We start from the raw sequence: 25,135 nt of genomic DNA, 5'->3' as shown, positions 1-25,135 counted from the left end.
ACTTTTTGAGGGGAGAGGTGTATTTTGGGGACCGACTGTGCCTGCTTCCTTAAACCTGTGACCTTGCTAATGGGAACTTTTCTCTGCCCCCACCAGAGGCCAGGATAAAGCTCCCAGCCTGGTTCCAACTCCTCCACTCTCCCACCCCCATTTCCATGGAGCTCAGGAATGACCCCAAATCTTTGAAATCCTTTCGGTTCAGCTTAATTCCGTTAAGTATTAGTCAACAGCAATATACTAAGTGCCAGGCAAGTACCTGGTTAAGGCTGGGAGTGGAGGAAGATGGGCAAAGACGGGAAGAGTCAGAGGCGCAGAGCGCGCTGGGGGAACCTGGATGGAGAGAGCCTGGGCGGGGGAGGCTCCGGGAGGCGACACGGGGGCGGCCCTCCCCTGAGGACTAACCACGAACCTTAGGGCACCTTCGGCGGGGAGACCACGTCAGAAATCCCGTCCGGGACTGACTTCCTGCCCGGGAGGCCCCGCGGCCTCGGGCTCTGGGCGCGGGCCAGCGGGGCGGCGCCGGCGCCGGATCGGAGGCGCTTCCTGGGCGCAGCGCGCGCCGAGCTGCGCGCGGAGGAGCGGGAGCGCGGGACGGCGCACCGGGGAGGGCGCGCTGGCGGCGACATGGAGGACGGCGTGCTCAAGGAGGGCTTCCTCGTCAAGAGGGTGAGCGCAACGGAGCCTCTCCGGACACGGCCCGGGGCGGGCCCGCGGCGGGCGCCGGCTCACCTGAGCCGCGGTCGGCCGGCCTGGGGCCACGCTGGGCGGAGACGCGTGTAGTAGGGAAAGACGGGTGGACGGTGGTTGGGGGTGAGCTTTAGATAGAAAAGAGGAGCCAGGGCACAGGCGAGGAGGAGAATCCCGCTTGGCTAGGGCGTGTGGGGTGCAGGGGGCGGCTACTCGTAGTGGACAGCTTAATTAAAACAACTTACGAAAATACGAAGCGTATAGGATTTAAATATGATGTATTAAAACAACGAAAGTGTGTTCGGTAGTCCCCAGCGCCCGTCCAGTTAATGCATCATCTCCTACATTCTTCACAATAACCCGTGAGGGAGGAGGAAGCTTATGTTTCTTAAGCCCCTATTGTGCACCAGTCCTGGACGTTGTCTCCTTTAATCCTCCCAACAGTCCGACAGGTTGGTGGTACCACATTACCCACCCACCCCCGTTTCTTCAAGGGGAAAACAAAGCTCCAAGAGGTTAAGTAACTCAGGATCTGGACTAGTGGGTGATGGAACAGGATCAAACCCACTCAGGCTGACTCCAAACCGTTTTCTGCCCACTGCAGGGTGGGTATTGTTATTCCTGTATTACAGATGAGGAAACAGGGGTAGAAAGATGAGAGCGCTTGCCCAGAGCCCCAGGGCTAATAACAGCCGGGACTGGAACCTCCATCCTCATTTCTTCCACATCACCCCATGTGGCCTTTCCCACAGCAAGCAAGAGTCCAGACAAAAGCTCAACATATAGGGAGGGCTTCCCTGGTGGTGCAGTGGTTGAGAGTCCGCCTGCCGCTGCAGGGGACATGGGTTCGTGCCCCGGTCGGGGAGGATCCCACATGCCACAGAGCGGCTGGGCCCGTGAGCCATGGCCGCTGAGCCTGCGTGTCCGGAGCCTGTGCTCCGCAACGGGAGAGGCCACAACAGTGAGAAGCCCGCGTACCGCAAAAAAAAAAAAAAAAAGTAGAAAATGAATGAAAAAGCAGCTGCAAGAGGAAATTAGATTTTTAAAAGTTCTTTTAACATTGATGTTCACACGAAACATTTATGCTAACCCTAAGAGCAGAGCATAAAATCTGGGGATGAGCCTTTTGGCTCTTCTGAGTTTATAGCTTTGGGAGGGAGATGGATGAAGAGGGATGAAGGGACTTGGCCTACCCTGGCCACCAGATCAACCCTGAGGTCTCAAGTCACTTTCTGTTCAATAGGTAATGCAGCCATGTTATTTTACACACTGTTTGACATAGGAGGGCGGGTGTGTTGTTTGCTCAAAACTGTAAGCAGGAGGTGTAGGAGGCTGTGCCGGATCAAGGGTCAGAGTGGATACAAGCAGGTACAAAATTCCACGCCTGTTCCATGCCACTGGGATTAAAGTGATAGGCTGGTCCCTCACAGTTTGTGGAGGCAGCTGCACCTCAGAGAGACCACCTATGGGGAGCTTTTCCTGCAGCTTATAAGGTGAGAGGGAGAGGGGTTTGGGCAGGGGTTTTGATGGGCATTGTTGATTGCTGGGATAGCCGAGCCCTGGTAGGGGCCTGTTGAGGACAAGCCCTCGCAGAGGGGCCCTTTGGGGCGTCCCCTTGTTCCTGGGGGTTACCTTATATGATTCCCCACCAACATCACCACCACGCAGAGTCAGGGGAGGGCTGGAGGGAAGGAAGGATGTGAGTTCTCTTCCAGATGGGCCACCCAGTCCAGGGTGGCAGCTTAAGGAGTATAGGGTACAGGGAAGTGAGGACAGTCAACCAGGTCTGGCCCCAAGAGCCCACCGAGGGCCTTGGCTGAAATACCTGAAGCACATTCCAGCCAAACCCAAAGACAAGAGTTTGGAGCTGGAGCCTGACCCTGAGGCAAGCGGAAGCCACACCCTTTCCTACAAGGCAGGGATGGGGCCCCTGCCCCTGCTAACTGTCCCTGCCCACTGATCAGTCGGACTTTTCCTCTCCCCCATTTCCCCTCTCCTCCTGGATGGCAACAGCAGCCCCCGTGGCCACTGGAGAAGGTGCAAGGCTACGACGGGGGGATTCCACAGATTCAGGGGGGGTTTACGGTCCAGAAGTGGGGCAGGGCCCAAGCTGGAAACCCAGCATACAGAACAGTCGTCACCAGTGAGGGCAAAGCAGGAGACGGGCAGGGACATGATGGATTTGGCTCTTAATCCAGCCCAGACAAGAAAGAAGCAAAGCTCCCGACAGAAATGCAGAATGCTCACTTGGCCTGGCTTTAGAAGGAGGGTGAGGGGGAAGGAAGGCGGATCTGCGTGGGTAGGACTGCTTGTGCTTTAAGCAGCAGCTGAAGCACTGAATCAGGCATTGCTGCCTGGCTTGTACCTCAGAAACAACACTCAGAAAATGACATGGCTGTGTCGACACGCTTTGGCCTAGAAAGTTCATTTGTAGGACTCTATCCCCAGGAAATGCCATACAAGCTTAGGAACAAAGTGTTATTTCTGTAGTGAAAAAACTGGAAACTACCTATATGTCCCCCCAAATAAACAAATGATTACAAGTGAATTTTAGTTATGCAGATGTTAAAAATGTTTATAATATTATAATCCAAAGAGTAAAAATATAAATGGTATGAGTAAGGAAAAAATTTGCTTGGAAGAAAAAAGCAAGAAGGCTAGAAGAAGTTTCGAAAGCTAAAGGTCTCACATCGAGGTGTTCGCAGGGCCATACTCCTTCTGAAACCTGCAGGGGAGAATCCTTTGTCGCTTTTGTTTCTTGTATTCGCAGGCTGTAAAGGAAACACGCAGGTTTTTCCTTCCTGTGTAGGAAAAACCTAGCTCTTCCCCACTGTGTGTTTCTCTATCCTGTGGGGTTCCTTTACTTTTACACAGAACACTTCACTTCTGACTCTTCTAGTCACCAAATGTGTGGAGGTTTTTCCCTACACCAAGCAATTCTCTGCAACACCCAGTGTGTGTCCTACAATTTAACTCAAGGCTGACGCTATCTACTCAGAGACGGCGTTAGATCCCACAGCATGAGAGCTCAGTCCTACAAGACTGCTTCCCCAGCCCTCCTCCATGCCCCAACACACACACACACTTCAGACACCAGTCAAAAGCCCAGGTTGTCACCTGTACTCTGACCAACTGCCTATAGATCAGAGGTTCCAGGGAAACACTTAACTTATGTTTACCAGCTTATTAAAGAATGTGATAAAGGAAAGAAATGAGCATCCGGATGGAAGAGATGTGTAGGGCAAGGTATGTGGGAAGGGGCCCAGAGCTTCTGTGCCCTCTCCGAGTGTACCACTCTCCCAGCACCCCCGTGTGTCCCCCAACCTGGAAACTCTCCAAATCCCATATTTCTGGGACCTTATGGAGGTGTCATCATGTAAGCATGATAGATTGTTAACTCCATTTCCAGCCCTTCTCTTTTCTCAAGAGAATGGGAAGGGGGGCTGAAAATTCCAAGCTTCTAATCATGGTGTGGTCTTTCCAGTGACCAGCCCTCACCCAGGAGCCCACCTGGAGTTGCCTCATTAGCACAAAAGATACTCCTGTCACCCAGGAAATTACAGGGGGTTCAGGAGCTCTGTACCAAGAACCGGGGGCAGAGAGCAATATATTGCATTTTCTGTTATCTCACACAGGCACTCCTTGCTGTTCCTTGAGTTGTAGATGCATAATCCTATCTCTGCCTCCATCATCACATGACTGTCTTCTCCCTGTGTGTCTTTCAGTGTCCAAATTTTCCTCTTCATATAAGGACACCAATCATATTAGTGTTATTAGGGCCACCCTAGTGTAGTATGACCTCATCTTAACCTGATTACATCTGCAAAGACCCTATTTCCAAATAAGATCACATTCACAGTTCCCTGGGGTTAAGACTTCAATGTATCTTTTGGGGGGACATAATTCAACCCACAACACATACCATCTCTGCTTCTTTGGGGTTGTAGGGTCTTGGGCAAGACCTTTCTGGGTCTCAGTTTCCTCATCATTAAAGTTAGGGAGTATAGTATAGGCTTTTTCAAAGGGTCCTCCAGCTGTAACATTCTGTGCTTTTTTTTTTTCAATTTTTATTTATTTATTTAATTTTTATTTTTGGCTGCGTTGGGTCTTTGTTGCTGTGCACAGGCTTTCTCTAGTTGCAGAGAGAAGCTAGTGGAGGCTACTTTTCATTGCGGTGCGTGGGCTTCTTATTGTGGTGGCTTCTCTTTGTTGCGGAGCTCTAGGTGTACGGGCTACAGTAGTTGTGGCACACGGGCTCAGTAGTTGTGGCACACAGGCTCAGTAGTTGTGGCTTGTGGGCTCTAGAGCACAGGCTCAGTAGTTGTGGCACATGGGCTTAGTTGCTCCGCGGCATGTGGGATCTTCCCGGACCAGGGCTTGAACCCGTGTCTCCTGCATTGGCAGGCGGATTCTTAACCATTGTGCCACCAGAGAAGTTCCATTCTGCGCTTCTTAAGCCCAGTCCTAGGGTCACGTCCCAGCTTATGGAATCTCCTCCTTCCCCCTAAGGGGGCTCTAAGCCATTCATGGTCCAACTGGCCTCTGGTCCCAGTCAGCCACTTACAGACAAGGGGCCTGGAGAGGGAGGCAGATTCCCAGGTGAAGGGAAGCCTGGGTTCTTTTTCAGCTTATACCACTGTCCTTTTGGCCTCTGGCACCATTTGCCTGCTGATTTTGGATGAGTCCCTTATGCTGTCTGATATGGCGAAGCTTATCTGAGAAGCAGGGATAAGGGGGCTTTCCTTCTCATTTTGTGGGTTATTACAGTAACCTCCAGCCGAGCTGGCTGCTCTAGTCTGGCCGACCTTACTCAGTTGTTCTGCTCAGGTGTGGTCGGTTGATCCTTTTAACATGAGAACCTATGCTTGTCATCCTTCTGCTTAAGTCTTCAGGGACTCCCCTCCGGCCCCAGCGAAGTCACCAGCTGCTCCGAGTTTTCTACCTACGTAGTAGATTCTATCTCATCAGCCTTTCTTCGATTGCTCTCCTTTGCTGTCAGTCTGGATTCTTGGCTGCTCATAACACGGTCCACTCTAGCAAGTTTCAACGGAAGGGATTTCATAGAGAATAATAAATATCAAGTAACTCAGGAATATTTGGGAGGGCTGGGTGCCACACAGCCAGAGATGAGGCAGCCAGACCAAAATACCCAACAGCACCACCAGACGTTTCTTGTGGAAGCGTCACTGCCGCCACTGTTTGCCACTTGTCCCTGGTAACTCTGGGGATTGGGTGTCAGAAGAACCTGTCCTTCCACCACTGTCCTGCCACCTTGGTGGCTGCCAAACATGCATCAATGCCCATGCACAGGACTGGCAGCAACCTGGCCACCTCCCTGTTCCTTCCTGCCGTCGATTCTGGGAAATGTAGCATTTTGTCCAGGAAACGTAGCCCTATCTCTATTGGTTTGTTCTGCTCAACAGGTGTTGGTTACACTTTTCTCCCTAACATCTCCAGGCCCCTTTCTCCTTTCCGGTTGTTTTAGTTTATTAGGGCTGCTGTAACAAAATACCACAGACAGGACCACCTAAACAACACATTTATCGTCTTGCAGTTCTGGAGGTCGGAGTCTAAGGTCAAGTTGTTGGCAGGCTTGGTTTCCTCTGAGGCCTCTCTCCTCGGCTGGTACGTGGCGCCTCTTGCTGTGTGCTCACATGGCCTTTCCTCTGCGTGCACGCCTCCCTGACATCTGTGTGTCCAAATTTCCTCTCCTTGTGAAGACCCCGGTCAGGTTGGATTAAGGCCCAACTAATGGCCTTATTTAACCTCATCACCCCTTTAAAGGCCCTGTCTCCAAATACAGTCACATTCTAAGGTAGTAGGGGGTTAGGGCTTCAACATATGAATGGGGAGGGGGGGATAATTCAGCTCAGAACACCTATGTTTTAAGGTTTAAGACTATTTTGCCCCCTCCCCTTCTCCACCTCACACTGGCCCCCATGCCGGAGCCACACCTGTGTGCCAGCAACTGCCTTTACTGCTAATGCTGTGCCAGGACCCCCTCAGCAGGGATTGCTGGGCGAGGGGACTTGAGTCTGGGCCATGTGGTCTGGTGTAGACCAGTGCTCACACAGTCGACTCCTTCGACAATTTGCGGTTCCCTAACACAGTCAGTACACGCACGCTGAGCGCGGAACAGAATTGCAGCACCACAGGTATGAGAACTGAAGGGGCCTTTGAAATTAATAAATGCTGGGTCAGGAAACCAGTGAATCGGGGACAGTCTCTGAATCAGATAAAGTGCATCTCTCTTGGTTAGAATACAGCCCTAATTGGGCTCTGCTCTGGGAAACATGCCAAGAAAGTCACTTTCATGAGCGTGTACAAAATCATTTCATTCTGATTCTTCAGCAGACATTCTCCCATCCACTGTTCTGTTCTAGAAACGGACTCTCTGCCTTCACCTGACTATCCTGTCCACTGGCTCCATGACCCACCTGAGAGCCCCCCAAACTCCCCTGCCTTTTAGGCCTGTCACAGAAGGCTAGGTAAAAATGTTAGGGTCCTTAACAATTTGTGGCTTCAACTTTACAAATTGCCCACATCCTTCAACTAACAATATTCTTTTTTCGGAATATATCCTAAGGAAAAAAAATTAAGGGATGCAGATCAAAATTTATGTGCAAGGATATTCATTGCAGAGTTGTTTATAATAGTGAAAAAAAAACAACCTCAGTTACAACAGGAGATGGACAAGAAAATGATGCATCCACCTAGTGGTCATTAAAAGACATGTTTTAAAGAAATTTAATGGTGTGAGACGATGCTTGGCAAAATCAGCAAAAGAAAAACTAGAAAATAAAACTCATGTATGTAATATCCTGATTTTTAAAAAAACTAGAAAGTAAAAACTAAAAGGGAAAAAGACTGGAAGGAAATACAAAATGTTAACAATGGCTGTCTCCCAGTAGCAGGATCTTTTCTTCTGTTGACTTTGCAGTTTCTTTCGAGGCTTATTATAACCAGAAAAAAAGAACAGATGGGAACTAGAAAGTCAATGCCAAAGGTGTTTGTTACATACTCAAAAGAGATGACAAAGAGATCCAAAGCTCATGCTTTCTTCATGAAAATGAAAATAAAACATGTGATTCTGAACTGGATCCTTTGGCAATTAAGGACATTATTGGGGTAATTGGTGAAACTTGAATGGAGTTTGTGGAACAGATGAAAATAATATATTCATGTAAATTTCCTAATGTTGATTGTATTGTGGTTATGTTGGAAATACCCTTTTTAGTTTTTGGTAGGAGTACACAATAAAATACTGAGAAGTGATTGGAGCTTCATCATGTTAAAAACTAACTCTTAATTGCTTTTGTAAAAAAAATTTATAATTTTCTTCAGCTTTTCTCTGAATTGAAACTATTTCAAAGTAAAAAAATAAAATTAAGCTAAAAAAGAGAGATAATTCTGTCCCCTTATTGGAGAGTTGATCCCATGGCACAGTCTGGTCACCTGTGCCATGGGCCACCTCTCCCTGGACACCACGTTGTCCCCTCGGCCACCTCACCTCAGGGTTCTCCTGTCTGTCCTCAGGGTCACATTGTCCACAACTGGAAGGTGCGATGGTTCATCCTTCGGCAGAACACGTTGCTGTACTACAAGCTCGAGGGGGGTCGGAAAGTGATCCCCCCCAAGGGCCGCATCCTGCTGGATGGCTGCACCATCACCTGCCCCTGCCTGGAGTATGAAAACCGACCAGTAAGTGAAGGCCCCCGCTTCCCAGCTCCTCCCTCCCACTCCCTGGACCCTCCCGTCTCTGGCCTCTTTGGTGAAGGTGGTGTGGGACATGGGAAGAGCTGAGTTACTGAAAAACCTGGACTCAAATCCTGGCTGCATCACGTACCAGGCATGTGACCTTGGGCAAGTAATTGCATCTCTCCGAGCCTTAGTCCCTCATCTATAAAATGGGATAAAATAATGACACCTGACTCTCACGACTGTGATGAGAATCATGAAGGTAACGGTGGGTCAAAACACCTTGTAGGCTAGGAGACACTACACAAATGTGAATAATTACTGCTACTTGGGGTTCAGTAGGATGACTTTCATCCCCCGAGGGGCACATGTTCCAAAAGTTTGGGGCAGCTTCAACTCTACCATCAGAAACGAATCTGAATTAATCATTTACTGAGGGCCCATTAAGTACCAAGAAATTTGCTGGGCTTGGAGGTGTCAAGGAAGAAAATGGTAAGATTGCTTCTTTCAGTTAATGATCTTATTATGAAAGCAAGTGATTAACAGAAAAACATTCAGAGTTCCAAATGTTGGTACAAACATTATTAGCCGCAGAGAACACTGTATTGCTGAAGGGGAGGAAAATGCCATCATAGGCTGTCTGCTCAGGTACAGCTTTGAGGGGGATAGAGGTTTGGGCAAAGATCTGAAAGAGGAAAGAGGCAGAGGTTCCAGGCAGGTAGAAGGTCTTGGGTAAAAGTGGAGGGACAGGTAGGGATAAATTTAGAGATCAGGATGGGCATTGTGGCCAAAGGGTATGTTCAATGAAGGAGTGGTGGGAGATTGGCTGGGGCCAGGTACAGGTAATAGGGAGCCATTGAAGGTCTTGACTGAGAGAAGGGGCTGGTGAAAACTCTCTTAGGAAGACCAAAATGAACACCTAAGCTCAGTTCCTAATAAGATAACTAGTTCCATAAAGAAGGGGTCTTACTATTTTCTTCTTTCTTATCATGTTTTTCTTCTCTGACTCTTCTAGACAAATTGATGAATCTTCTAAGTATAAGAAAATATTAATGACAGTCAATTCTGGGTAATGGGTTTACTCGTGTTTGTTTTGTACTCCTTTATAGTTTAAAATTTTTCTCAAATAGGAAACAAAAGGAGCTGTAAAAATCAGGCATGAAATGAGGCAGAAAGAAGGGATGAACCTGAGGAGACATTATGAAGGAAACATTGACAGGACATCGTTGACTGGATGTTGAGGGCAAGGGAGAGAGAGGCATTGAATATCATTCCAGCCTAAGAGGCTGCAAAAGTGAAATGTCATTCTGTAATTTCCACTGCAAACCTGGAAATGCCACTGATTAAAAGAGATGGCGTAGCTCTCCATGGGGGTGGGATGGGACTGCTGGGGAGTGCTGAGCCTGGTAAGAGACTTGGGTCTGCATCTTCTTCCTTGTAGCATCATCAGACCAGACACAATGTCTGGGCACATAGCAGATGCTTAGTAAATGTTTGTTGAATAAATGGTTAATAAAAAAGAAAGATTTACAGATAAGTGAGACAGTTCTAAGAAGACAACCTAGTTTTCTAGGTGCATTTAAGACTCTGGGTTTCAATAAATTAAACCTTGGAACTTGTAGGTTAACTTTTGCTTGGGGGTGGTAATTTTTAAAAATTGGAGTATAATTGCTTTACAATGTTGTGTTAGTTTCTGCTGTACAACGAAGTGAATCAGCTATATGTATACGTGTATCCCCTCCCTCTTGGACCTCTCTCCCACCCCCCCATCCCATCCATCTAGGTCGTCACAGAACACCAAGCTGAGCTTCCTGTGCTTTATAGCATGTTCCCACTAGCTATCTATTTTACACATGGTGGTGTATATATGTCAGTCCTAATCTCCCAGTTCATCCCACTCTCCCCTTCCCGCCCCGTGTCCACATGTCTGATCTCTATGTCTGTGTCTCTATTCTAGAGTCCACGTATATGCATTAATATACAATATTTGTTTTTCTCTTTCTGACTTATTTCACTCTGTATGACAGACTCTAGGTCTATCCACATCTCTACAAATGACCCAATTTCGTTCTTTTTTATGGCTGAGTAATGTTCCATTGTATATATGCTGCCCATCTTCTTTATCCATTCATCTGCTTATGGACATTTAGGTTGCTTGCATGTCCTGGCTATTGTAAATAGTGCTGCAATACACATTGGGGTACATGTGCCTTTTTGAATTATGGTTTTCTCGGGGTATAAGCCCAGCAGTGGGATTGCTGAGTCATATGGTAGTTCTATTTTTAGTTTTTTAAGGAACCTCCATACTGTTCTTCATAGTGACTGTATCAATTTACATTCCCACCAACAGTGCAAGAGGGTTCCCTTTTCTCCACACCCTCTCCACTGTCTACTGTTTGTAGATTTTCTGATGATGGCCATTCTGACTGGTGTGAGGTGATACCTCATTGCAGTTTTGATTTGCATTTCTCTAATAATTAGTGATGTTGAGCATTTTTCATGTTCCTCTTGGCTATCTGTATGTCTTCTTTGGAGAAATGTCTATTTAGGTCTTCTGCCCATTTTTGGATTGGGTTGTCTGTTTTTCTGATATTGAGCTGCATGAGCTGTTTGTATATTTTGGAGATTAATCCTTTGTCAGTTGCTTCATTTGCAAATATTTTCTCCCATTCTGAGGGTTGTCTTTTCATCTTGTTTATGGTTTCCTTTGCTGTGCAAAAGCTTTTAAGTTTAATTAGGTCCCATTTGTTTATTTTTCTTTTAATTTTCATTACTCTAGTAACGGTCAGAAAAGATCTTGCTGTGATTTATGTCAAAGAGTGTTTTTCCTATGTTTTCCTCTAAGAGTTTTATAGTGCCCAGCCTTACATTTAGGTCTTTAATCCATTTTGAGTTTACTTTTGTGTATGGTGTTAGGTAGGGTTCTAATTTCATTCTTTTACATATAGCTTTCCAGTTTTCCCAGCAAAGAGACTGTCTTTTCTCTGTTATATATTCTTGCCTCCTTTTCATAGATTAGTTGCCCTTAGGTGCGTGGGTTTATCTCTGGGCTTTCTATCCTGTACCATTGATCTATATTTCTGTTTTTGTGCCAGTACCACACTGTCTTGATTACTGTAGCTTTGTAGTATAGTCTGAAGTCAGGGAGCCTGATTCCTCCAACTGCATTTTTCTTTCTCAAGATTGCTTTGGCTGTTCGAGGTCTTTTGTGTTTCCATACAAACTGTAATTTTTATTCTAATTCTGTGAAAAATGTCACTGGTAATTTGATAGGGATTGCATTGAATCTGTAGATTGCTTTGGGTAGTATTGTCATTTTCACAATATTGATTCTTCTAATCCAAGAACACAGTATATCTCTGCATCTGTTTGTGTCATCTTTGATTTATTTCATCAGTGTTTTATAGTTTTCTGAGTACAGGTCTTTTGCGTTGTTAGGTAGGTTTATTCCTAGGTATTTTATTCTTTTTGTTGCGATGGTAAATGGGATTGTTTCCTTAATTTTTCTTTCTGATCTTTCATTGTTAGTGTTTAGGAATGCAAGAGATTTCTGTACATTAATTTTGTATCCTGTAGCTCTACCAAATTCACTGCTTAGCTCTAGTGGTTTTCTGGTGGCATCTTTAGGATTTGCTATGTATAATATCATATTATCTGCAAACAGTGATGGCTTTACTTCTTCTTTTCCAATTTGTATTCCTTTTATTTCTTTTTCTTCTCTGATTGCCATGGCTAGGACTTCCAAAACTATGTTGAATAAGAGTGGCGAGAGTGGACAGCCTTGACTTGTTCCTGATCCTAGAGAAAATGCTTTCAGTTTTTCTCCATTGACAATGATGTCTGCTGTGGGTTTGTCATATATAGCCTTTATTATGTTGAGGTAGGTTCCCTCCATGCCCACTTTCTGGAGAGTTTATCATAAATTGTTGTTGAATTTTTTCAAAAGCTTTTTCTGCATCTATTGAGATGATCCTATGGTTTTTATTCTTTAATTTGTTAATATGGTGTGTCACATTGCCTGATTTGCATATATTGAAGAATCCTTGCATCCCTGGGATAAATCCCACTTGATCATGGTGTATGATCCTTTTAATGTGTTGTTGGTTTCTGTTTGCTAGAATTTTGTTGAGGATTTTTGCATCTATATTCATCGGTGATATTGGTCTGTAATTTTCTTTTTTGTGTGTGATATCTTTGTCTCGTTTTGGTATCAGGGTGATGATGGCCTCGTAGAATGAGTTTGGGAGTGTTCCTCCCTCTGCAATTTTTTGGAAGAGTTTGAGAAGTATAGGTGAGCTCTTCTCTAAATGTTTGATAGAATTAGTCTGTGAAGCAATCTGGTCCTGGACTTTTATTTGCTGGGAGATTTTTAAATTACAGTTTCAATTTCATTACTTGTGATTGGTCTGTTTATATTTTCTAATTCTTCCTGGTTCAATCTTGGAAAGTTGTACCTTTCCAAGAATTTCTCCATGTTTTCCAGGTTGTCCATATTATTGGCATATAGTTGCTTGTAGTAGTCTTTTATAATCCTTTGTATTTCTGTGGTGTCAGTTGTAATTTCTCCTTTTTCATTTCTAATTTTATTGATTTGAAACCTCTCCCTTTTTTTCCTTGGTGAGTCTGGCTAAAGGTTTATCAATTTTGTTTATCTTCTCAAAGAACCAACTTTTTTGATCTTTGCTATAGTTTTCTTCATTTCTATTTCATTTATTTCTGTTCTGATCTTTATGATTTCTTTCCTTCTACTAACTTTGGGTTTTTTTGTTCTTCTCTCTCTGGTTGCTTTAGGTGTAAGGTTAGATTGTTTAGATTGTTAGATTGTTAGATTGTTAAATTGTTAGATTGTTTATTTGAGATTTTTCTTATTTCCTGAGGTGAGATTGAATTGCTATAAACTTCCCTCTTAGAACTGCTTTTGCTGCATCCCATAGGTTTTGCGTTGTTGTGCTTTCATTGTCATTTGTTTCTATGTATTTTTTAATTTCGTCTTTGATTTCTTCAGTGATCTCTTGGTTATTTAGTAGTGTATTGTTTAGCCTCCATGTGTTTGTGTTTTTTACAGTTTTTTTCCTGTAATTGACTTCTAATTTCATAGCGTTGTGGTCAGAAAAGATGCTTGATACGATTTCAGTTTTCTTAAATTTTCCAAGGCTTGATTTGTGACCCAGGATGTGATCTATCCTGGAGAATGTTCCATGTGTACTTGAGAAGAAAGTGTATTTTGCCGCTTTTGAGTGGAATGTCCTATAAATATCAATTAAATCTATCTGGTCTATTGTGTCATTTAAAGCTTGTGTTTCCTTATTATTTTCTGTCTGGATGATCTGTCCATCGGTGTAAGTGAAGTGTTAAAGTCCCCCACTATTATTGTGTTACTGTTGATTTCCCCTTTTATGGCTGTTAGCATTTGCCCTATGTTTTGAGGTGCTCCTATGTTGGGTGCATAAATATTTACAATTGCGATATCTTCTTCTTGGATTGATCCCTTGTTAATTATGTAGTGTCCTTCCTTATCTCTTGTAACAGTCTTTATTTTAAAGTCTATTTTATCTGATATGAGTATTGCTACTCCAGCTTTCTTTTCATTTCCATTTGCATGGAATACCTTTTTCCATCCCCTCACTTTCAGTCTGTATGTGTCCCTAGGTCTGAAGTGGGTCTCTTGTAGACAGCCTATGTACGGGTCTTGTTTTTGTATCTATTCAGCCAGTCTGTGTCTTTTGGTTGGAGTATTTAATCCATTTACATTCAAGGTAATTATCCATACGTATGTTCCTATTACCATTTTCTTAATTGCTTTGGGTTTGTTTTTGTGCGTCTTTTTCTTCTCTTGTGTTTCCCTCCTAGAGAAGTTCCTTTGCTGTAAAGCTGGTTTGATGGTGCTGAATTCTCTTTGCTTTTGCTTGTCTGTAAAGCTTTTGATTTTTCTGTCCAATCTGAATAAGATCCTTGCTGGGTAGAGTAATCTTGGTTGTAGGTTTTTCCCTTTTATCACTTTAAATATATCCTGCCACTCCCTTCTGGCCTGCAGAGCTTCTGCTGAAAAATCAGATGACAACCTTATGGGGATTCCCTTGTATGTTATTTGCTGCTTTCCCCTTGCTGCTTTTAATATTTTTTCTTTGAATTTAATTTTTGTTAGTGTGAGTAATATGTGTCTTGGTGTGTTTCTCTCTGGGTTTACCCTGTATGGGACTCTCTGCACTTCCTGGACTGGGGTGGCTATTTCCTTTCCCATGTTAAGGAAGTTTTTGACTGTAATCTCTTCCAATATTGTCTCAGACCCTTTCTCTTTCTCTTCTTCTGAGACCCTTATAATTTGTATGTTGGTGCGTTTAATGTTGTCCTAGAGGTCTCTGAGACTGTCCTCACTTCTTTTCATTCGTTTTTCTGGGTTCTGCTCCTCAGCAGTTATTTCCACCATTTTATCTTCCAGGTCACTTATTCATACTTCTGCTTCAGCTATTCTGCTATTGATTCCTTCTAGTGTATTTTTCATTTCAGTTATTGTGTTGTTCATCACTGTTTGTTTGGTCTTTAGTTCTTCTACGTCCTTGTTAAACATTTCTTGTATTTTCTCAATCTGTGGCCCCATTGGATTTCCAAGATTTCGGCCCATCTTTACTATCATTACTCTGAATTCTTTCTCAGGTAGGTTGCCTATTTCCTCTTCATTTATTTGGTCTTGTAGGTTTTTACCTTGCTTCTTCATCTGTAACATATTTTTGTGTTGTCTCATTTTTCTTTGATGGGTGGGGCTGTGTTCCTGTCTTACTGTTTGTTTGGCCTGAGGCGTCCATTACTGGAGTTTGCAGGCAGTTGGATAGAGCTAGGTCTTGGTGCCAAGATGAGGACCTCCAGGAGATCTCACAACGATTAATATTCCCTGGGGTCTGAGGTTCACTGTTAGTCCAGCAGTTTGGGCTTAGTGCTCCCACCACAGGAGCTCAGGTCTGAGCCCCGGCCTGGGAATCAAGCCGCGCAGCACAGCAAAAAAAAAAAAAAAAAGCAAAACACTAACAAAGAATAAAAAATAAAATAAAATTGGAAAAATTAAAAATATATTAGGAAAAATAAAAATATAAATGAAACAACCACAAGGCAAAACAGAACCACGACAGCAAAAAAAAAGAAGCCTGGAAAAGGCCTTGGTGGTGGGCAGAGCTTAGGTGCAGCACGGCTGGAGGGGGTCCCGGAGGGCTGAGGTTTAGGTCCAGGGCCCCAGCAGGCTCTCTGGGGCTCAAGCAGGCAGGGGAGACGCCAGCCTCGTTCCCCTCCGATCCCCCAGTACCCCGAAGGTCTCTCCCCATCCCTGCTAATCCCTGCTCCATGGGCGGGCTCCTCCAATCATGGGAACCCCTCCCTTCCCCCAGCTGCCCCTCAGGGGTGCCAGTCCCATCCCGCCTCCGCTTTTCCTCCCCTCCCCCTTCCCCCCAACATCCTACCCGGTTGCTCGGGGATTCCTCCCGTCCCTTTAGGTTTCCGAGGTCCCTGACCAGTGCCTGGTAGGGGCCCTAGTTGTGAGGAGACACGAACTCCACCTCTTCCTACTCTGCCATCTTGGCTCCTCCTCTGCTGTAGGTTAACTTGCTGACCTGATACCGCTTCATAGTCTTTAAGGAACAGTGGAGAGCAGAAGTGCTGGTAGAACAGGCGGGTGATAGGAAAACTTTGTTCTGTGTTTCAAAAAAGGAGACAAGTTGCTAGCTAGAGCTGTGAACTTCTTGCTAATTCTACGTAAAATTCTCAGAGAAAATTGGCATCTGCCAGTCCATGACTACTTGAGGGGGAAGAAGCCAAGAGGAGTCAGTAGGTTCACTAAGAACAAGTTATAAAGTGTAGCGCGTGTGTGTGTGTGTGTGTGTGTGTGTGTGTGTGTGTGTGTGTTTTAATTAGGGAAGCTATAAAAAAGTGTGTCTGGATTTCCTGTGGAACTTTATAGTCTCTCCTGAGATCTTTTCATTAAAATGGCGGACTACAGACTGACAGGGTGCTGCTTGAACTCATCTTTCCACGATGTTGATGAGTGAATCCATGTTAACTTGGAGGAACATGGTACTCTTTGGGACCGTGAGCCCGCCTTGTCTTATCCACCATTTTTGCTGTTTAGGTGAAGGACTTGATGAAGTTTGCAAGCAAAGCGAGGTAGGAGCTAATACATTGGAAAACAGAATCAGAATGAGACAGAATCCTTCTGTTTTGCAACAGAAGTGGTGAGCCCAGTCTACTCAGATGACATTTAGTAGGATCAACATGCAAAATCTCAACAATGTTTGAAAAAAAACCCTAAATGCCCATTTAAAAGATGGAGGAGATGTGGCCCACCTGAAAAAGACTCTCAGCTGACTGCACAGAGCATCAAGCCCTGAGGATGCCACTGCTAATGAGACCTCAGGCCCATGCTGTCTTGTACCCCCAGACCTTCCCTGGAGCAGTTTGTTCCATTCCAAGGGTCATATTTTATGAGACTGTTGAACCAACTGCAGAACATTTAGCAGGGCATAAACTGGTTGAGAAAGTTTAAACAGTATCATATGAGGAACGTGTGAAAGACTTGGGATGATTAGACCCGATTAGAAAGAGGATGAAAAGGAACAGAACTAACAGTTCCCTCAAGGTAGGCATTAATAGCCTCATATGACAGATGAAGGAACTGAGAGTCAGTGGGTCCTTTAATGTGCCCAAACGTCCATAGCTAAGTATCCACATCAGTGTGACCTGGAAGCCTGTGCATTTCCCACTTCAGCACAGGGGCTGTCATAGGAGGTGAGCTTAATCTATGTGGTTCTAGAAGGCAGAATCAGGAGCAGAGAGACCAAGTGCCCAGGAAGCAGACCCTATGCTAATGAGTCTGTCCAAAGGGGAAAGATGGTGAGCTCCCCGTCACTGGAGGTATACAAGCAAATCTTTAAAGACCACCAGCTGGGGTGTGGTTGAGCGCTCGGGCACTCGGCAGCCACTGGACCATGTGGCCTCCCAGATTCCCCTCGGTTCTGTCATTTTAGCTGCTCAGCCAGCATTCTCTTGCCTGCTTGGTCTGACTGGCTGTTTTCCCACAGCTCCTCATTAAGCTGAAGACTCAAACATCCACGGAGTACTTCCTGGAGGCCTGTTCTCGAGAGGAGAGGGACGCCTGGGCCTTTGAGATAACAGGAGCTATTCACGCGGGGCAGCCGGGGAAGGTCCAACAGCTCCACATATTGAAGAACTCCTTCAAGCTGCCCCCTCACATCAGCCTGCAGTGAGTGCCTGGGCCCTGCCCTTGCCCTATCTGGCCTGGCTGCAGACTCTTCTGTGTGTGTGCAGCGGGGATGCGGGGTTGGGGTGGGATTTGGCGGGGGGAGCGGCCTGTGGCTGTTACCCAGGCCTGACTGGTACCACCATTGTGCTTCAGGGCCTTTCGCTGTCCCTGTCCTGCTTACATTGTTTTCTCTGCCTGGGAGTGGCCCTACCTACCTGCCCTGGGAACCTCTTGGGGCCTCTGCTGCTCCTGCCCCCCTCAGTGTCTTGACACCCTCTCTTCAGTTTCACCCAGGGTGCTCAGGGCTATGTGACAGCTCCCCAGGAATCCCTGCTCACCCAAGTCATTAGTCTTGTTTGCAGCCTGGGGGCAAGAACGATGTGTTCTGGTAGCAGTTGCATTCTCACTCTGTGGGATTCTTCATCCATTCATCCATTCATTCATTTATTCATTCATTCAAGAAACAGTTATTGAGTGCCTACTGCATGCCATACATTGCTCTAGGTGCTCAGGAGATGCAAATGAGAATAAACAAAGTCTCATCTCAGGGGCTTTCCAGCCCAAGTACATAAACAGAGAATGAGAAAAGATCTTCCATTTGTGGCAGGAATCATCCCACAGAACAGAAGGAAAACAGTAGTGGAGGCGATACTATAAAGTAGGGACGGATGACAGGAGTTCCCATCATGGAATCTCTTACATCAGCCCATCTGCAGGAAATACCCCCTAACCTTCCAGGTAGCAAAACTACCAAAAAGCTTCATACCAGGCTCTGGGATCTTGATTGTGCATCTAGGGCGCGGCTGAACCGTGGTGAGTGCAAGGAGGACCAGTGGCAGATGAGTGTGGGTTCAAGTGATGGGTGACTTTGAGAAGTAGCTGGAGGAGTTTGAACTTTATGCAATAGATCATAGAGAATCATTACTGAACATTCTTTTGTTTCTAAATTAAAAGCCACAGCTCATTAGTTCTACTACAGAAGTAATACCTGTCTAGTCTAGAAATATTAGAACGTTTAGATGAGCAAGAAGAAAAAGAAACGTCCCCAAATCCTACCTCTCAAATCCTGATGCATAATGGAATACCCCTTTTTTTGCAATGTGTATCCTCCCATGTGCCATGTGCTTTACATCCTTAGCAATGACTTTTGGACCCTCCCTCATACCTGTCAGTGTGACCAGGGTCCCTCTCCTTTGCCTTCCTCTGTGTAGTCGCATCGTGGACAAGATGCACGACAGCAGCAGCGGAATCCGGCCAAGCCCCAACATGGAGCAGGGAAGCACCTACAAAAAGACCTTCATAGGTGAGCCTCCCCTCTCGGGGGCTGGGCCAGGCTCTGGAAACCTGGGGCTTGGTGATCCGGGACTCTGTGCTTGAGCGGCTTGTGTTGAGGCCAGAGCTGCCTGCCAGCCGAGGGGCTGGCCTGAGATGGCCACATGTGAGTGCGGCCACAGCTCTGAGCAGCAGGTGTGACCTTCGGTCTGCTCTAGGGCAGAGCCCCAAGGCTATGCAAGGCTGCCCAAGAGGTCCAGGTCAATGAGATCACAGCCAAGCACCCCTGAGGAAGCTGGTCTGGAGCCTGTCGTCTGACGGGTGCTGCCTTTACCCTGATGCAGGCTCCTCCCTGGTGGACTGGCTCATCTCCAACAACTTTGCAGCCAGCCGTCTGGAGGCCGTGACCCTGGCCTCCATGCTCATGGAGGAGAACTTCCTGAGGCCGGTAGGCACCCGAAGCACGGGAGCCATTCGCTCTGGGGATCTGGCTGATCAGTTCCTGGATGACTCCATGGCCCTGTACACTTTTGTAAGTTAGGGAGTGGGTTCCTGTTGCCACTGGGGCAGAGAGACGAAGAGGCAACAGAGTGGGGGGCGGGCGGGGATCCACAGTCACGGGTGAGAGGCCAAGCTTCACCCCAGGTGGAGTGGGTTTTCTGTATGGAGGCTTTTCCTTTCCCCCGCGGTATCCTCCACAGCCTAGAACTAGGACTTTTTGGTAACAGAGTCCTTGCTCTCTCCTTCCCGCTAGGCTGAGAGCCCCAAGAGGAAGATAAGCTCCAAGGAAGAAATCAGTCTCAGCACCGTGGAGTTAAGTGGCACAGTGGTAAAGCAAGGCTATCTGGCCAAGCAGGTATGGCCGCCTTGGAGCGGGGAGCAGATGGGCAGTTCGCAAGCTCGGGGGAGGCAGGAATCCCCGCAAAGGGCGGGAAGGGCTGAGACTGCCAGGGGCACTAATTATCCGCAGAATCTGCTAAAGTCAGGGTCCGGTGGCAGCCACCGGGAGCAAATCAAGGGGCATGCACGTGTCCACTCGCGCATACACGAGCCCCAGACAAGGGGGCGTTCCGGGAAGAGTGCACACAAGTAGTTATCACAGCATTAGAAAACAATGCCTACGTCACTGCCCAGTTCACTTATTTGTCTGGAAGGGCATTGCCTACTGGTTGGCATTTTGCCTTTGCTGGCTTTCTGCTCCCTGAGGCTTCCTGGGGTCTCTGCCTGCTTTTGTGGGACTCTGCCTGCCCCCTTGAGAAGTATTTTCTCCACCTACTTCAGTAGGTTGAAGGTGAAATTCTGCAGTGTAATCTCTGTGTTTAAAAACTGACCGTGGCCACTGCTCCTACCACGTTGGGAGAGCGGCCACGTTAAGCGGGGACAGCCGGGTCACAGTCACACCTGCGGCATGTCCACCTGTGCCTGCAAACCAAGCTGCCGTGTCCCGGCACGTGAGGTGTAAGCCAGTCTCCTACACACCTCTTGTGTCTATGCACTCCTGACACGCCACGTGAATGTGTGCGTCTGTACAACACTGCTCAGCACCGTTCCCATCTTCTTGGAGCACTCGATGTCATTGTCACCTGCTTCTTGCGTATCAGGATCCCCTTCTGCTCTTAGATTGCTTACCGTCCACGTAACTGCCTGTTTATTCCAAGGGCTCTGCTTCTGCTGGGCCTGAAGGGAGTCTGGTGAGGGGGGGTAGTGAGGTCCTGGGAGAGGAGGAGGGTGTGGGAGGGACTCGGGGTGCTCCAGACTAGAGGGTTAAGGAAGCTTTGTGACCTAGGGGTGAAGCCACAGTCACACGCACGGCAGTATCTTCCACGCTTAGATTTAAACATATAATTGATTGTTTCTTACTCTTTTTTTTTTTGCAGTAGAGTTGATTTACAAGGTCGTGTTAGTTTTTGGTGTCCAGCAAAGTGATTCAGTTATAAATATATATATACATATTCTTTTTCCTATTCTTTTCCATTATGGTTTATTACAGGATGTTGAATATAGTTCCCTGTGCTATACAGTAGGACCTTGTTGTTTATCCGTTTTATATATAATAGTTTGTATCTGCTAATCCGCAACTCCTAATTTATCCCTCCCCCAGCCCCTTTCCCCTTTGGTAACCATACGCCTTACTCTTTTTCTGATGCAGAATGCCGAAGTGGTTTTCACTGTATATAAGTGCACATATATTCCTGTAGGTGTAGGTTTGTTTTCGGACTAAGTTGACGCTTAAAATTTGGTGCCCTTGGGTTCAAGTTTGCCTGTGAGTTCTTGGTCCAGTTGAAACCTGTGACCTCCCTGTCCTCCGTGTGCCCTGAGTGGTGTCCAGGCAGTGCTCCCCCTTTCTTTCAGTGCTGACCCTCTTTGGCTGTGTCAGCTCGGCTAAAGGTGACTGCTGTTGGTGAAGTGTCACTGAGCCGTGAAGTCCATGACACGTCACTGCAATCCCCAGGTCTCCAGGCTCTTTTGAGAAAGTCGTTCATTGGAGCAGGCTGGCTGGGAGGTTCGAGCTTCTGCACTGGAGGCACAGAGGTGGGAGGAAGTGACTGAGAGCTGTCACCGATGAGCCTTGCACCCTCTCTTTGCCTCAGGGGCACAAGAGGAAAAACTGGAAGGTGCGGCGCTTTGTTCTGAGGAAGGACCCGGCTTTTCTGCATTACTACGACCCTTCCAAAGTGAGTGCCTTGTCATGCTCCCAGACACATCTCTCCAGAGCAGAGCAGGCAGCTGGCTTCACCTCCGCCCTTCCTCCCAGCATCCCTACCATAACTCCCACCCACTATGCCTTTCCTTCCACGGTGCAAGCTACCCCTCACAGTCTGATCACTCCTTTCTTTCATCACATGGTTGCCTGCTCAGTGGCTCTACATTGTTTTGAGAGGCAAAGCGTCTTTCAGTTTCTCCAAAGCTGGCTGTGTGCCTAGGGAAGGTGAGGTGCGCTGATAAAGAGACTCCTAACTGGTGCTTTCTAGTCTCTTTTCACCCCTTTCCACCCAAAGAGTCCATGAATTCTGCCCCCTCAACCTCATGTCCCCACCAACGTTTTGAAAGGTTTCTTTTACCATTTAATATTTAAGCCCTAATTCTGAGTTTCAGATAATAAGTATTCCTGCATGCTGGGTTTGATCTAATTCCAATCAGAAGAAAAGAAAAATGTCCTTCTGGTCAGCCTGTTCAGCCTTGTCTTGGTAGATGTATTCATTTGTTTTTTGAAATAAGAATGGACGTTCCTCCCTTGCTGAGCTTCAGTCAGGAACCCCACCCTAAGCTGAGAAACTGAAGGAGCTTGAAACAGCCCCCCACCCCGGGACCCTGCTAGACCACAGGGAGGGCCGAGGGACAGGGAGGGCCGAGGGACAGGGAGGGGGGTGGCACTGCTGCAGCTGGCTGTGGAATGAAGAAGCCCGGACTTCCTCGCTGGTGCAGACGACTTGCCATGTGATGTCCAAGTTCAGCCTCAACTGCTGTTACAAATGACTCCACAGACTACTTTAGCAGGCTGACTGCGGGTGGTTATAGATGAGAGGGTGACTCTTCTTTTTTGTGCCTTCACACAGTTCCTAATCAGGTCTCCTTTCCTTTGCAGGAAGAGAACCGGCCAGTGGGTGGGTTTTCTCTTCGTGGTTCACTCGTATCTGCTCTGGAGGATAATGGCGTTCCCACTGGTAAGGGGCAACTTTTGCCCTGGCCTGATCTCGGGGGCCTCCCTCCTGTGCTCTCAGTTAACACTCTGCTGATGAAGGGCTAAGCTGTGAGGGCTGATGGGCTTTCTCAGTGAGACGATGAATGGTGTGAGCTTTGAAGCCGATTAGAGAAAGGGCAAGTGGGGTGTTCTTAGTGTGTTAACAACCCAACTAAATGACCCTTGTCTTTCATATTCTTTCCCATCCTTTTCTGTGCTTACTGGCCCATAGGCTTCCACCTAAGAACAGTAGCTTACAATAGTGCTTAAGGATTGACAACACACTATTAGCACACTAATTTCACAATAGACAGTTGAGGTAGGAGGATAGTATTATTCTTAACTTATGGATGTAGAGATTGAGGTTCAAAGAAGTTAAACAATTCAAGTCAAATCCCACATCTGTGTCTGGTTTTAACATAAACATACTGGACTCTTTGATGTGAGTTAGACTGTAGACCTGTGGTTTGCATAGGGGGCAGGCCAGGAGGGCTTCCAAGAATGTCCAGACATAGCACTGGCAGGCCTTAAGGCACAGGTGAGGGAGAGGGGATGGACAGGAGGAATACAGGAAAGCACACATCTGGTGGGATTTCCTAACCATACACATTTGTACTAAGAAATACTTCATGGTATGTGTTTTTGTCTGTGTCTCAGTTGACTTTCAGCTACTCCCAGCTGAAAGCAGACATGGATGTTCACTCGCTGATTTTTTTTTTTTTTCTTCCTGCCTAGGGGTTAAAGGGAATGTCCAGGGAAATCTCTTCAAAGTGATTACTAAGGATGACACACACTATTATATCCAGGCCAGCAGCAAGGCTGAGCGTTCAGAGTGGATTGAAGCTATCAAAAAGCTAACGTGACAAGGACCTGAGGGAATGGGATCAGGATTCCTCCCTCTTAACAGATGACACAGGATTTCCTGGAAAACGGGAATGTGTTAAGACTTTTAGCTTTTTCTATTTTGTACTGCTTTGGAGTGAGATTGGTGAAGAGTTCCTTAGATTACAGTGGGCAGTGGTGCTATTTCCTTCCCCACCTTCAAAGTTAACATGGAAATGCTAGAATAGCCATTAGGCATCAGCATCTTGACTTTCGCTCATCATCACAACCAGCCATTCCTTGGGTACCAAAGTAGGTTTCCCTTGTCACACTAACTGGCCACGTTGTAATACTAAATAAAACACTATAGTCTCATGGTGGCGCTCTCTGAAATGCTGTCAGCAACTCATTCTTTGGAATGAATAAAAATTGTTATTTGTTCCTGGCTATTAGAATTCCTATACCAAGTTTTAGTTTTCAAAGGTTTTTCATGCTTAAGGCTATACGAATTATTAGGCAAGCTGATTATAAAAACATCTCAAGTGATCTGTCACTAAAACATGCCCCATCTTAAAGTGGGGATGGGGGGCAAAATTTTGAAAATATCGTTTTGCTTTGAAAAATAAGCTTTCGTAAGTATTATACGTTGCAGAAAAGAAATCATGGACTCAGACAGATTAGTCACACATATAAAAAAAGTAAAATTACAGGTTTTCTGTGGATAAAAATGTCATTTAGATAGAGCAGGAGTTTGTTGAAGGACAGGAACAGGAGCTCTCTAAAGGACACAGAAAGATGTCAGTGGGAAAAGAATTAAATCAAGGCATGAAATTTTGGGTTTTAGAATGAAGATTAATGGAGACAAATAGGTACCAAGAAGCTTCACCAGTTAGGAGGTTAATCTGAAGTAGTGAAAAGTCTGCATCATACAGTATCTTTAAAAACATTTTTATTACTTTCAAGTTTAATACAGTAATCTGCCAAGTACAAGTGCTTCGGCTTCCTTTAATGAATAGATACGTAACTTACATTTAAGGGGAGTGGATACTTCCAAAGTGCTTAAGTAAAAATTCATTCTCTTCAATAGTTTGAACTGTCTCCTCTTAATCTTGTCTAGAATAACTGATCTGAGGTTTTACTTTAATTCCTTACATTCTAAGAGACTGCCTTTTAAAGCACCATTTTCCATTTGGCATTTCACCAAGGTCTATGTCCTTGGAATTAGTTTCTTTATTGCTTCTTGTTATCAACAGGTGTTTACCTGAATTAAACTGCATTTGGTTTGATGGCTTCTTGACTCTAAATTAGCACAATTACACCCCACTCTGTATGGTATCAGTATCGTGTGTTGAAAAGTAGTCGACTATCACATTGAGGCAAACCAGGGGTCAACTCTCGCCAAGAGTTCTAGCACTTGAATTTTTAAAAATCCGGAACCATTTACACTGTTCTTGATGTAAAAGTAGCTAGGTCAAGTACGGCAGCTGAGTAGTAACTGTACTGCTTAGCACGTCTCTGTAGGTTTCCACTAAGTGTTTGAGCATTATCCATGTAAGTAATGGCTTGTCTTGTTTTACTAGAAAACATGAAAAATGGTTTGCGTTCATATTTTTCCAGGCCATTTAAGATTTTCAACTAATTATGCCTAATGGAGACTCAAACTATTTTCAGTTATGAGTCGATAACCACTTGACCTCAAAGGCAGCATGGGGAATAGATGAAATTGTCAA

General features: G+C 45.9%; 1 protein-coding gene across 2 annotated transcripts; it reads left to right on the top strand.

Moving 5' to 3' along the window:
- The first annotated feature begins 188 nt into the window (after nucleotides 1-188).
- PLEK2 (pleckstrin 2) lies at nucleotides 189-24,695 on the top strand. 2 transcript variants are annotated; one of them, XM_027111553.1, is made up of 9 exons: nucleotides 189-666; nucleotides 8,224-8,388; nucleotides 17,448-17,629; nucleotides 18,841-18,932; nucleotides 19,246-19,433; nucleotides 19,656-19,757; nucleotides 21,493-21,576; nucleotides 22,488-22,566; nucleotides 23,319-24,695. In XM_027111553.1, exons 1-9 carry the CDS (start codon nucleotides 625-627, stop codon nucleotides 23,444-23,446), a joined length of 1,062 nt encoding a protein of 353 aa, XP_026967354.1. In that variant the 5' UTR covers nucleotides 189-624; the 3' UTR covers nucleotides 23,447-24,695. The 2 variants fall into 2 exon arrangements, with proteins under 2 accessions (XP_026967354.1, XP_026967355.1); XM_027111554.1 differs by having other exon boundaries at nucleotides 536-666; nucleotides 19,246-19,349.
- The last annotated feature ends 440 nt before the right edge of the window (nucleotides 24,696-25,135 follow it).

The sequence above is a fragment of the Aethalodelphis obliquidens genome, unplaced genomic scaffold (assembly GCF_003676395.1).
Source record: "Aethalodelphis obliquidens isolate GAN/ISIS:26980383/991018 unplaced genomic scaffold, ASM367639v1 scaffold10, whole genome shotgun sequence".
In the NCBI taxonomy this organism is placed as follows: Eukaryota; Metazoa; Chordata; class Mammalia; order Artiodactyla; family Delphinidae; genus Aethalodelphis; species Aethalodelphis obliquidens.
Note: the sequence above shows the minus strand (reverse complement) of the source record. Positions and strands in the feature narration are given on the sequence as shown.